Genomic DNA, 15018 nt, shown 5'->3' with positions numbered 1-15018 from the left:
AAAACAGGCAAAGATCAAAAACCGCGAAAACAGGCAAGGCAATGCAAAACAAGGAAAACACAGAGACTCGGAATGGGGTACGGGCTAAACAATACTCAGCAGAGAATGGCAGTTTGAGTGGGTGTTATATAGTGAGTGAGGTGATAAGAAACAGCTGTGTGCAATGAGTGCAATCAGTGCAGTGTGCAAACCGTGCAATGAATGATGGGATATGTAGTCCGGGGTGCTATGCAACAGTTTGTGTTGTGCGAGAGTCAATGTAATGGAAAGGGTGACCTCTGGTGGTGAAAGAACGGAAGTCCATGGACAGAATTCGTGACAATGATGATGATATTAATATAATAATAATAATAAGTAGTAGTAGTAGTTCTAATTACAATTTCTATTATTAATTCTTTAGTTTTTTTATTTTATATTTTTTCAAATAATAATATATCAAGCAGGAATTGTGCGCGCTCAAAAAGAACAATGAGTTCTCAGGTGCGTACAGCAAAAGGGAGTGCTTTTTAAAACACTTTGCACCTTTGTCACTTTTTTCACTTTTGCATATGGAAAATAAAAACTACATTTTTGAGAGACCTTTTTTGGTCTGATTGAAAAAAAATTTCAGTGTGCGGACAAATTCAGCGACTTGATTCAAATAATAATATGAAATAACCTAATAAAATAATATATTAAATGTAATAAATTATTATCATAATTATCATTATTATAATTGTAATTGTTATTTCTTAATATATTTTCTTTGCATTTGTGTAATGACACACACACGATTGATTAGCTTGTGAAGGTCGTCTTTATAACCGGGATTTGGAGGGGAGGGGCTGAAAAATAAGGGTGCTTGATGATGTCAGCGAAACATAAAAGTCGTTTGAGAGGCGGAGCCAATAATTACATTTGATGAAAGATTACCAAGGCAAGTGTTTTTTGTGTGGAGTAATGTGGAAGGCATTTCAAAATAAGACAAAGACTGGGTGTTAAAGTAAGTAAGGTCAGTTTAAATTTAATGTTGATTTGGAGTTGAATCATTATTTTTAATGTCGAAAAGTGAATGTCATCACCTGTAAACAAAATCATTTACAGCCCAATTTTGCAAGAACACTAGAAGCTGACAAAAGCTTGTGTTGCTGTTGAAAAAAAAAAAAAAAGCCAATATTTATGTATTCATATGCATATTTGGCAGCTCCTCCTACATCTTGGCAAAAACAAATGCATTTGTAAGTGTTAAAGTAGTGTTATTTTACCTGTTTGCATATGGTTAGCAGCTTCACACATTGTCTTAACGAACCTAATATGTCATGCAAAGATTCCCTAACTGTAGGAAAATTATGAAAGAAAAAAAAAAACCTAAAACATCATGGAAAAGCTGGGAAAGCTGACTCCAAAAATCATGGCAAAGAATTTTGCACAGTCACGACTGCTGGTTTCCCAAAAATCTCCAAACGTTGCCAAACAATTTTAAACGGAAAACCAAAGTTCAGTGCGTTTCTACATCTGGAACCTCATGAATTGCAGATGATTTCGCCTAAGAATAAGACGCGCGAGATCTGGATGTTTCACACGTTCCCTAGCGCCAAGGACACCTGCTTAGATTTGAGGACAAACATGGCAGAACTGCATTAAATGGCGAGTTTATTGCATCATTGCGTGTCTGCTGGCGTTTGAGTGGAGCTAATTAATTCATCCACTTTAAAAGGCAGCGGACTTGGCCTCCGTTTCTTTTGTATAAGCATAATGGTGCAAGAAACCAACTATCGAAAGACTTTAGTGCCTGTACTTTTTATTCCATCTCGTGAAACCCAGATAAAGGCCTCAAAAACTGCCAGCAGATTAACTAGCTGCCAGAAACATGTTCCTGAATCAAATTGATAGAATTAGATTCCATCGAATCACATTAGCTTTTTTTTCTCTAGTCCCTACTGACCCTCGCATGGAAATAAAGCAACAGGCAGCGTCTTGCCGCAATGTTTATTGTTTTCTTGGCGCGGGATTTTATGATTTAGTATTTTATAGTTTTTTTTGTTTTGTTTTTTCCTCAATAATTGTTTTCTGCGCTTTGAGTTTGAGATCGATAGATACACCCAAACCTATGGGCCCCTGAGACCCTCACAGAGAGAGACAGATGGAGGTGGGCTGCTTTTATGACAGCTGGAAGAGCGTTTGCTGTATGGTTTGGATTTGTTGGGGTTTTATGTACATTGAACTCGCTGTTACCTCATGGGAGAACAAGCTGTAGATTTATGTTATGAGTAATTTAAACAATGATTTCAGAAATGTGTCCTTCAGTCATTCACAGTTCACAATCACCAGAAAGATTAGTTAGTACTATCTATCTATCTATCTATCTGTCTATCTATCTATCTATCTATATCTATATATCTATCTATCTATCGTTCTATCGTTCTGTCGCTCTGTCGTTCTATCTGTCGTTCTGTCGTTCTCTGGTCTTGTATTTCTATCGGTCTGTCACTCACGTGAGTGTGTTCACCACATGCATAATCTAATTTCTCATTATTCAGTGCTCTCTCTCTCTCTCTCTCTCTCTCTCTTTCTCTCTCTCTCCCTCCCGTCGTCCTATCACCCTTCTTTCTCTCTCCCTCCCCCTCCCATCCTACCTCGTTATCCTCAAACTGAGGCGCACGCAGTCCGTTCTGTCCGTACAGTCACACACACACACCTGCGGGAGGAGCTGCGCTGCGGAGCGGAGCGCTGCGGGGCTTGAGACCGGCTTTGCTCACACTCAACTTGGGCATCATCATCATCATCGGCGCTGGCGGATAGCGGATCTGCTCGGGACTACATCCAGCCACGATGTCCGACTTTATTTTGGCATTTCTGAGCATGTCGGGATTAATTCTGCTGGTTAAAACACTGACAATGGCTGGGACTGAGCAAGGTAAGGCATACCAAACTCCGCTTCTTAACGTATTTATTTATTATTTATTTGCATGTAGCCTATTACCATATGTTATTGTTAAAGTATTAATAAGTATAGTATTTGTTTAATATTAAAATAAAACTTGTGTGTATGTTGGGAAGTATCTATCTATCTATCTATCTATCTATCTATCTATTGCTTAGTAGCTCTCCTTATTTATCTTGTTTTTACTTATTATTATATAACTTGACATGTAACAGAGAGAGCGCCTGGCTGACTGACTAAATCAATAACCAGTTAAGTGACTTCCTTATTTGTAGAAGTTGTAGTTGAAGAAAACAGCTTTTAACCATTTGTTAAAGTTGTCTTTAACCTGTATAGAGTGTGTTTCTTTACCTTTCAAACTTAGACTCTTAAAAATAAAGGTTCTTGATGGTTCTTACACCCTTTTTTTTGTTTTTTTTATCAAGAACCTTCTTTCATGCCCTTGAGGACCACTTGATTCTTTGGAGATGACAAAACTGCTTGTGGCTGCATGATACAATTGAGTTTTTTTGGGTTCAGGTTTCTGGAGAACCCCAGAAAGGCACATTTTGGATGTCTACCTTGTTTAAAACACCTTCATTAGATCATTAATAGAGGCTCCAAGACCTGACCTGGGTGTGTCGGATAAAGGCAACTTGCAAAATTCAGTTCTAAGACTAGAAATAGCATCCAAGTTTGAAAGAATTGAGGAAATATAGTTCTTTGTGGAACTTAGAGGCTGTAAACCTAATTTTCGGTCACCTTTATTTGTAACAGTAGATGGTTTAACTGGGGTATGAGTGTCATTTTTTCATAAAAGCATCTGCTACTGACTCCCTGATGGCTTTTAAATGCAGTGTCATCTTTGTGTTATTAGTAATAATGCAGTGCGTATGTGTTACACTGATCCATCAGATGCGACTTAGAACTCGGTATAAATGGCAGGGCTGCATTTACAGCACAACCATGAACGGTTTATTAGGTTAATAGCAAATGCAACCGAATGATTCATCATTTAATGGCATCATGGATACCTAAAACTGCCCAAATTACCTTGATTAGATGCTTTATGAACCCTCGTGTTTAGTTTGACATACCAGATGACGATTTTAATATCTTCGAAAACATGAACTATCAAAATTTACACTTGATATCTATCAAACGTCCTCCATGAGAAATGATACAAAATGGATTTCTGTCTGCTAAGTTTCTCTAATTAACAAACACACTGTAAAAATGCCAACTGGCCACGTATCTGATCAGTTTTTGCCTAATTTGTGAGCTACAATGCTTTAGAATCTGAATAATGGATTTTGGTTTGGGTTTTTATACATAAAAAGCTCAACAGACCACAAGGATTGGTTTGTAAATGAAAATAGATTTACTGTCCATGTTGAAATGAACATTTCATGTGGGGTTTGTTATAAAGGGATGGTGTGTTACCAAGTTTATCGAGCAGACATTCAATAAACCATTGACAAAATGTGGTTACCCTAAACAAATCAAGCAGCTCCCTAAGGGTTCCATTACGGCGAACCGAAAACACAAATGGCCTATAGACTGAATACTTAGTGTGGTAAATGTGTGTCTGTCAGTGTAATGTCGGCTAGATATTTTCTTTCGGGTGATATATCAATCTGTCAGATGGAAATATGTCATGTTATTAACACTAGAGCAGAATTTCCTTGAATGCAAAAACCGAATGAAGTTTGCGTTCCATTTTCGATACATAATGTGATTTTGACCTTCATGTCATTGTGCTTGTTTTGTAAGAGTTTATCTTCAGCTAAACTGCTTCATTGTTTGAATGCAATTTCGCAACATGGCTGACAGGAACTAGATTTCTTATAAATGGAATCAGGTGGCGTTGTGGTTCAGGTGTTAATTTTGGCTCCGATTCCTCTCTGTGTGATTCTGGAAACAATCTTTGGCTTAAAAAAAGTTGTAAATTGATGTAAAGAATGACGATTTTGGAATCAGGTTTGTGGGTGATAGCAATCTGAACTGCTGGGCTGGTTATCAATGCAGTTTTCTTGGGATAGGCAGTAGTTAAATGTCAGTGCTGCATTACATTTTTCGTATTGGTTCAAGACTTGACTCATGACTCAGTTGTGAAAGACGTGTTGGCTTGAGAAATGCTCTCCTCTCGCGCTTGGATTCTGTTTTGGCAGTGTGGATCTATTTACCGCAGTTCGGTCATGGTTTTATAATCCATTACTGAAGTGAATTCATCCTTATTTTTATTAATGTTCATTAAGTTTTGGGTGTTTAGCTTCATTTAACAGATCTTAAAATGACCACAATTTAATGTGAAGTTGGACGAATTGTTTTTGAGAACACATTGTTAGCACATGTGCCTTAGGGTCAGGACTGAATATTTATCATTAGGACGTAGCGTTTAATGTTTTTCAAAATAGACAGTTCGTAACTTAAAAGCAGCTGCAGTATTAGACGGCATTGGATGTGGTACCAAAAGATTTTTTTGATGTGACGTCAAGGGTATTTGTACATTATTCACTTAATAATGATATTTAATCATTTATTATTGATACATTTATATGGATCATTTATATGGACAAAATATACTGTATAGTAATGAACTGCAATATTTATGTCTATAATAGTATAGTATATCTTCATTTCAAATTATTTAATTCAAGAAATAAAATGTTTAAAAAATTGTAAGTATTTGTACCATTTTTACTAAATAATGATATTTAATCAATTTTAGTTGTTAAAATTAATTATGTGAATCAATATCACAATATATAGTAAGAAATGGTAATATTTACCTGTACTGAATGTGTGGATGGATGGATGGATGGATGGATAGATAGATAGATAGATAGATAGATAGATAGATAGATAGATAGATAGATAAAAGTGTATTAATTAATTATCGGTAAATGAAAATGACTGTTTGAACCGTGAAAAATCAAATCTAACACTGTTTTTGCTTCTAAGATGCTCTTAAACATCTAAAAAAAAAATACAGTGTTGCTTAATTTTGTATCGGCAGCATCACACTGCAAGCATTCAATATGTCATCCAGCTTTAGTGTGTGTGTGTGTGTTTTGTTCACGGTCATAAGTAGCTGAACTTTGGGTTGTGCAGCCTGAGGGTCTCCTACAGTACTGTCAGTCAATTCAGCTGCCAGCTCTTCCAGGATCCTCTTCAGCCTGCGTTCATGTACCTACTGAAAGCTATGCCTGATGTTTATTCCCTCTTCTCTGTTTCTGTCCAGTTTGTTATTGTGTTTCTTGCAGAACAAAGTTTAAAAACAGGTGCGAAGCAATAGATCGCATGATATAGAATGAAACACATTTCCCATTCCTCAAACAGTCATGCATAATTTCACAGTATCGCTTATATTTAGGACGTATGAACAAATGCCAGGCTCACCTGTCGATGATGCAATCCTTGACCTCCAGTTTCTCAAGTCAGATTGACATTAAAATCATTCAGATGTGGACTCAAGAACCAAGATGTCAAGAACCATGTGTGTCTCCTTTTCTTTGAAATCTTTGGTTACAAGTTCTAGGCTATATTTTTTACTATTAATAAAACCTTACATTTAATAAAATAGTAATAAAGTGTGTCCCTTTGTTTTTTTTTAAATTATTATTATTATTATTATTATTATTATTATTATTATTATTTATTCTAAATCACAGTCCTGATAAAACAAACAAAACTAAATCTTTAATTTATTAATTAATAGGAAATAAAACGTTCCCAACTAAGGAATATTGTTTTTTTTTTCATTTAATACATTGGATATCCATTAAATAATAACAATTTACCAAAACAGTTTATTTATATCTTTTATATTTATTTAATGTGATGATCTAATGATAGAAAATCACAAATTCATTTTAAACTGTATTTACACTGCATTTGTCTGAAACCTTGGTAACAGTGTTGAAATCTTTCTTTCTTTTTTAAATGTAATATTGGAATAAATCAGTAAATAGTTTCTAAACATCTACATTTTATAATTATTTAATGTGTCATGCTAGAGAATTGCAAATTCACTAGTATGTTTTAAACTGTATTAAACAGTATTAAACTGTAAATTATTTAATTAAAATTTAATTTATATTTAAATAGTCCATATTTGACCCAAAAACATTTTTTATGTCTGAAACTTTACAAAAATATTTATATACACACACACACACACACACACACACACACACACACACACATCCATGAACTAATTTAAAAACATCTAAATAATATATTTATTTAATGTGTAATGTTAGAAGATTGCAAAACCATAAATATGTTTTAAAACTATATTTAGACATGTCTGAAAATGTGGTAACATGGTTGAAAAAATGCAAATCTCCATTTAAAATGAATGCAACAGCTCCATAATATTATTAATAATATTAACTAATACTAAATAATTTTTATCTTGATCTCTCAAGTTAAGACTAAGCACCTCCTTTCACAGACTCTTTGTTGACAGAAAAAAACAACAACTTTAAAAAAAAAAATTTTGTCCCATTTTTGCGGAAAATGCCAATTCATTACTGCAAATGCTCAGATGTTTCTGTTTGTGAAGGAAATCATTACTTGGCACGTGACTGAAGTATGAAAACCTTCGGTTTCAATGCTAATGGCCGATTGTAGTCTTGGAGATGGTTGCAGTTGTGTTTCTAACCAATTAGCGAGAGTAAAAATGTCTGCCTCTATCACAGAGAGTGATCCTTTGATCCTTGAGATTTATGGAGACAGACTTCAGTAAGGAGGAGTTTTAACTCGCCCCTCATGGGCGTCTTCATGCATCAGAGGATTATGTACTTCAGTAAGTTTTCACGGCTATTGCCTAATTGATATTTATGGTTGTATTTCTGGCGCCTAATTTATGTCCATCATATTTCTGGATCCTTCAAAGCTGCCGTATTTAGAAATTCAATGCCACCTCATACAGCTGTCCGAGAAAGCCACGGCTAATTACTCGAAATCTTGAAATCCAGAGTCTATATTTGGATCCATATATGTGATATTTCTTTAAAGAAAGAAAGGGAAAAAAAGTAGGCTGCGGGCTATCCAACCACCAAATACTATATTTCATACATTTTTGCCATGATTTACATAAGACAACCACTAAAATGTAATAGAAATAAAAATAGGTTTTACCCATTTGTAAGCAAGAAGTTTTTAATCATTTAAAATAAAATAAAAGTTAGTATGATCAACTTATTTTATTTATATTAATAAGTAAAAGTCAGAATTAGTATTTTCTTTCATTTTTACATTAATATAAATACATTATTTCACCTATATTTTGACATTTTATTTTCACAAAAGTCTATCTATCTATCTATCTATCTATTATATATATATATATATATATATATATATTTTAGTAATTTAGTATTTTTTCTTGCTGTAATGAGAATCAGATTTGCATTTTAGTAATAATGACAATAGGATGCAAAAATAATACAAATAATGTCATAATGCAAAAAAACAAAAAAAAACCATAATGGTCAACATGACAGGTTTTGTGGGATATAACAAAATATAAAAGAGAGTATAGTCTACTTTTGTGTCTCTTTTAGCTATCTGTCATAAGAAGAGCTCAGAGAAAGTGGTTTTCTGGTCTCTTATGTGCTGAAATTGTCATTTGTCTGACAAATCAATCATTCCTCTGAAGGATTGAGCCCTACATTGGGCGCCAGGTGACTTTGGCGTAACAAAGTGTCTCTGCACTGTTGCACCTTACGTGTTGTACTTGAATTTGTTGTTTTCACTATGGCAATGTGAGCTCGTTGTTGATGACAGGGATGGAGACCAGTGTTTATCGAAGTGCATTTGTTGTTGTCGTGTTCCCATGAAAGCATTTTTGCCTTTGTTTGTGCCCATTGGACGTAATGCTTCTGTAGGATAAAATGTGTAGAACACAAAGCAGGCTAGAGACTACAAGAACTGCAAAAAGCAAAGGACACACAGTCCTACTTCCATACCTGCATTTACACTTGACTCCCACACTCGCGCACAACTCTGACGCGTTCGCTTACTCTTGATAACATTCCTTACTTTCTCTGGTCTGATACCTTTGGCTGTCAAGTATGCCATGAATATTGAAGTGATGAAATGAAAGCAGATGTTTGGAGGGGAGACAGCGTGGTCCATACTTGTATGAAGCATCTTTATGCTGGATGATTCTCAAAGGCGAAAGTGCTGTGATGTGATGCTTTTAACTCGGAGAAGAACAACAGGGGGTCTTTTAAATTCAGATCAGCACTGTCACTACTTCTGCACAGACACAAATGCACTCAAACACACTCGTATGCAGCTGTTAATGCGCGCGGACACACACCGGTTTTGTTGCATGCTTGGTTTGGTTTCGTTCAAATGTCATCATATTGGTTCAGGCAAAAATTCAGTTTCTGTTATTATTTATTTAATCTCAGGTAATTCCAAACCTGTATGTTGTTGTATTTGTCTGTGGAACAAAAATGGAGAACTTTTCAGCAATGTTCACGGTGCTCTTTTGTGGTCTTTATGAGTTTATATTCCAAGTCTTCAGAAGGCATATAAGAGCTTTGTGCAAGGAAACACAAGAAACTTAGTTTTTATTTTTTTCCATTGAAAATCTACCTTGAAATGTAATGTTTGTGTTCACATGCAGATTAAAGGGGTCATATGATGCTGCTAAAAAGAACTTAGGTAGGTGTGGCTAACTCTTAACTTTTATAAAGAATATCTCTTTGGATTTGAGACTTTAGTCTTTGCAACTTTACAGATCTTCTTTATGCACCAAGAGCTTGTAACACTCTAAAGAGAAAGGAAAAAATGAAATCGCATCATATGACCCCTTTAAAACGTGTTTGCCAGGTTTGATTGAATTGGTTGAGCTTAAGTGCACATTATTGTTTTGTCTGGTGGAGATTATAAAGTTTCAAAAAAACTGATTGACAATTTTTTCAGTTTTTTTTTTTTGCTGTTTTTAAAAAAAAAAAATTTTCAGTGTTCTCATTTCTTGTGCACATATCTGTTTTCACATCAAAAAATGAAAGTAATCTATAATTGATGCAAACATGTTTTCTTGTAGTGTTGTTTCTCGTATTGCTGGTTTGTGAGTGAATGCTACACGCAAGTTCAAATGTGTAGTCAAGAATGAGATTTGAGGCCCACAGCTCGAAATACAGTTCGCACATTGTACAGACCGCTTTTATCATTGTTTTTATTTTTTTTTTAAACATACACATTCGTTTTTACACTGAAAAACTGCTAGACATTTTTTTTGCTATTGCACAAGCATTTGTACTGACAATCTAATGTCTTTTTCAGTGGTTGCATGTCTTGTGTGCATATCTGTGAACATTTTGACTTCAAAACTGAAAGAGAAGCTCATGGAAACATGGCCATTGATGCCAAGACACCACTGGTTCTCAGTTGGTTTTCAAGTGAACACTAAATGTGACCCTGGACCACAAAACCAGTCATAAGGGTACATTTTTTGAAATTGAGATTTATACATCATCTGAAAGCTGAATAAATAAGATTTCCATTGATGTATGGTTTGTTAGGATAGGACAAAATTTGGCCGAGATACAACTATTTGAAAATCTGGAATCTGAGGGAGCAAAAAAATCTAAATATTAAGAAAATCGCCTTTAAAGTAATCCAAATGAAGTTCTTAGCTATGCATATTACTAATCAAAAATTAAGTTTTGATATATTTAGGGTAGGAAATTTACAAAATATCTTCATGGAACATGATCTCTACTTAATATCCTAATGATTTATGGCATAAAAGAAAAATCGATAATTTTGACCAATACAATGTTTTTTTTGGCTATTGCTAAAAATATACCCAAGCGACTTAAGACTGGTTTTGTGGTCCAGGGTCACAAATGGCAGTTCAGATGTGTAGAATTTGCTTGCAGAGACTTGCACCTCGAAATATAGCATACGTGTTGTACGTAGGGGTTTTATCTTAATTTTTATAGTAATTAGTAATTTTGATAGCGTTTTATTGTGCATGTAAATGTGCCCATTGGCTTTCAGTTGTTTTGTGAGTAATCGCTACACTCCAGTTCAAATGTGTAGAATTAAGAATGAGATTTGATACTTGCAAGCCTGAAATATAGTGCCCAAATATAGTGCAAACTGCTTTTGTTATAGTTTATTTTATTATACAGATCATTCGTTTTTATAGTGAAGTTAACAAAACCGCTACACATTCTTTTCCCGCTTTTTTTTCTTTACCGACAATATGACATTTTTCAGTTTTTGCATTTCTCATGTAAATATCTGTGGATGGTTTGACATCAAAACTGAAGGAGAAATGTAATTATTAAAAAAAAAATTTTTTTGATAGTTTGCGTATTTTTGTGCATATAAATGCCCATTGATACTAAAACGTCATTGTTTCTCAATTGGTTTGTGAGTGAATGCTACATGCCAATTCAAATGTATAGAATGAGTGTGTCTTTTATTGCCATTTTTTATTGTACACATTATTAATTTTTATACTGAAATTAAGGTTTCAGATTGTTCAAACAGCATTTTTGGAAAGTGTATCAGTGTTTCACTTATTTTAAGTCACCATACCAATAGTCTCAGACGTCACGCCCACGGACTGTTGGCTGAACGTCTGATGCATACTGCACACAAAATTGGAAACACTTCAGGAGTTTCGAAGTTGTCATTGGATTGGTTGAATTATACAGGATTTCCAGGAGATGTGTGTATCGCGTTCTTTAACGTTCCGCCTGGAAACCAAAATGCCGTGATGCCAAACCCCCTCATGGTAGAAGAAAGCCGTCGTGTTTACAACTGTGACAATGAGTGCTTATCAGGATCAACTAAACGCTGGATTTTCAAAAGTATGTGAAATATTTAAAGTTCACGGCATAGACTCTTTAAAATACGTAGTATCTTTAAATTACCGTAGTGTTTTACACACCGGTCTATTGTTGTGGGGACATTTCCACGCCCTGAAATGTGACGCGGCACAAAACTAAATGCGATTGGTTGCTTTATCTGTCAGTCATATGCCTCTTGGGTGGTCCTTGTCCATTCAAGGCGGCCAAGATACCCGGACCTTCTGCTGTCAGTCTGAAAGTCTGGCTACCCGAGACTACCATACGAATGTCATATTACGAATACTACGAAATAAGAATGTATTTTAGCATTAAATGTATACACGTCACCATTTTTCTTGAAGGTTTATTCTGTTTTCCCAGGCAGAGCAATGTTGTCAAGTGAGGTTTTAGTTCACGTTCAAATATTACCATTAATCTACAGTATATTTTGAGGATGCTCATATGAAGGCACTCAGAATATGAGATGAGAAAAGTCTTCAGGGAGAGCTGTTGGCTGGTTAAATAAGAAAAATCACAAAATTAACATTGATTTATTGACTCCACATCAGTACGATGTAGCAGATCACATGGAGCAGATTTCAGCCTTTATTTAGAGATAATTTATTGACGAATTACACATTCAATATTCTGCAAGAAGCAAGTTTCGCATTATGGAAATTAGAGAGAAAAAAGGCCAGCATGCATTTAATAATTTCAAATGTTTTAATGCGAGTAAGTGTGAGTGAGTCTGTATCCAGCAGGTTAAAATGGTCTGACAGTCCCACGCTCGGTTCTCTGAATGCGCTTTGGTGGTTTCCTATCGTAAGTCTTTCACGTTCAGTAGCAGAGGCCAAAACAACAACTCAGCCTGACTAATAAAGACACAGCTCTATTGACTATAAACCAAGGGGCTATAAATCCTATAAACACTTAATAGACTCCGTTATAGATCCCCAACCACGTCTTGAGTGCTCGCTCGTGCCAAATGACAAAACAAGACTTTGTACAGGTGAATATCTCAAACTCAAAAAGCAAAAAGGCAAATCTTTCAGGAATCAGTAGTTAGTTTAGGAGTGAATTCAGTTTTGCCATGGTATTTTCAGTGACAAAATCTGCAATCCATGTGTGACGAGTGGGGCGGGGCCGAGAGCTGTGGGAACGGAGCGAGGCCGGTGGAGTAAGTGAAGATGCACGACACCTGCGCCACTCACCGGTCTCGAGTCCCACGGAGGAGCTCCGGAAGGATAAAAGGAGGAGTGACAACAGTGCAAGACGAGAGAGGACCAGGCCTGGATTTTATTTTGTGTTTTGGTTCTGTTTGTGTGCGGCAGTCGTCCTTGGGGGGCTGTCGTGCTGTTTTGTGTTTATTTTATTATTAAATTATTGTTTGAATGTTCGCCGGCTCCCACCTCCTTCTTCCCGATCTACGAATTGTGTTACACCATGGTTTAAGTCTGAATGTACCCTAATAGTCCTGCAAAATCAATTTTTACAGTAAAACACAGTCATTCTCATTTTATTTAATTTTGGTATTTTATTTGTGTCATGTACATTATTTATGTATGCATGTATGTCATTGATTTTGACACCATTTTTAATTTTATTTTAACTTTTATTTTAGTGTCATGCATGCACATACTGTATTTATTTATGCTTTTATTTCATTTTAATTTAAACCTTTATTTATGTGTCATGCAGGTACATACTGTTATTTTTTTTATTGCAATTTAATTGTGTACACTTTTTTACTATTTTGTTAAATTATTTTACATTTATTTGCAGCAATTTAATGTTGTTATAGAATTTTATTGTTTTTATCTTATTTTAATTATTTTGTTTTAATGTGTCATGCATGTGCATATTGTATTTATTTATATTTATTAGCAATTTAATGTCATGCACTTTTATACTGTTTTATTTTACTTTATTTTAATGTGTCATATGCATGCACATACTGTTATTATTAATTTTTTTGCTTGCAGCAATTTAATGGTGTTCTCTTTTATACTTTTTAGTTTCATTTTATTTTACCTTCATTTTATTTCATTTGTCATATGCACATACATACTGCTGTAGAGATGAATGTCTAACTAAAAATATTCAATATTATATTATTTGTATAATATTATAAATAATGTAATGCTGTAAAGTGCTACAATATCACTGCAATATTATTTGTGCCAGTTGTTATATATGTTAGATATAGAAATCATTTTATATTGAATTCCTCCATGTTTTGCTTCGTTTTCTACTTGAGTCTAGGATGAATTCTCGTTGACTTGTTTGGTGACAGACTGTTTTGAATTTGAATCAGATGCCTTGAAAAACCATTACGCTCAATAATTACCTTCCCCGTGCCGTTCAGCTTCTACCCACTGACGTGCAAAATTATGACAGTGATGTATTACTGTATTTTCTGAACATTAGCACATGTAGTTTTTCCCTGAACAGTTATTACATTAAAAGAAACAGGTGGATGATCTGAGAATTAGTTTAATTCGTATCAGAATCAGTACAGCGTTCAGAATTACAGGACGAATCAGCTGATGACGTTTGGATCCAGACTCTGTACTTCTCACCTATGACAGTATTGCTGTGACAAATACTGTATTGTTTTTACCTTTACAGCACGGTATCAGACAGGCCTTGTCACTTCTAGGGATAGCAGTGGCATTAGCAGTAGCATTGTGTAACAAGGCCGCTGTACCGAGGGAAACTGAACACAAAATCTCACTCTGCGCCCCAGTGATACGCTTATATTACCTTTGCTGATCCTCTAACAAGCTTACCGGACATGTTTGACCCGCTGGACTCCTTCAGTTCAATATCGGAATATAAAATCACTGTACTTTGAACTCTAGCTTTTAGAAATATGTGTCAAGCCATCTCCTATTATAGCAATATTTGGGTAGTTTCACAGAAACTGTGTATTTAAGTAGCTTATATAAAGATATGATAGCATCATAACTCTTTTTGTGGGATACTTATGCAAAGAATCACCTGGCACTGCAACAAATTCGCTACTCTACACATCTGACAGCTGGTTCTTCAATTAGTGTCTCATTTCATTTCATTTATTTGTTTGTTTTTTGTTATATAAACTTAAAGGGTTTGTTCAGCCAAAAATGAAAATTAGCCCATAAATTACTCACCCTCAAGTCATCCTAGGTGTGTATGACTTTCTTCTTTCAGACAAATCCAGTCGGAGTTATATTAAAAATTGTCTTTGATCTTTCAAGCTGTTTAATGCCACTCAGCGGGTGTTGCATGCATCAGTCCAAAAGAAGT

At 35.0% G+C, this 15018-nt stretch overlaps 1 protein-coding gene across 1 annotated transcript in view; it reads left to right on the top strand.

Moving 5' to 3' along the window:
- Positions 1-2672: 2672 nt before the first annotated feature.
- Positions 2673-15018, top strand: part of lrp1ba (low density lipoprotein receptor-related protein 1Ba) — a 283055-nt gene continuing 270709 nt past the window's right edge. The window contains exon 1 of the mRNA XM_016574938.1: positions 2673-2896. Within this exon, the coding sequence (XP_016430424.1) occupies positions 2812-2896 (85 nt within the window). The 5' untranslated portion in view covers positions 2673-2811. The remainder of the gene's footprint in view (positions 2897-15018) is intronic.

This window comes from Sinocyclocheilus rhinocerous, unplaced genomic scaffold, assembly GCF_001515625.1.
Source record: "Sinocyclocheilus rhinocerous isolate Xijiao unplaced genomic scaffold, SAMN03320098_v1.1 scaffold2578, whole genome shotgun sequence".
Taxonomy (NCBI): domain Eukaryota; kingdom Metazoa; phylum Chordata; class Actinopteri; order Cypriniformes; family Cyprinidae; genus Sinocyclocheilus; species Sinocyclocheilus rhinocerous.
This window is presented reverse-complemented; position numbering and strand designations above follow the sequence as displayed.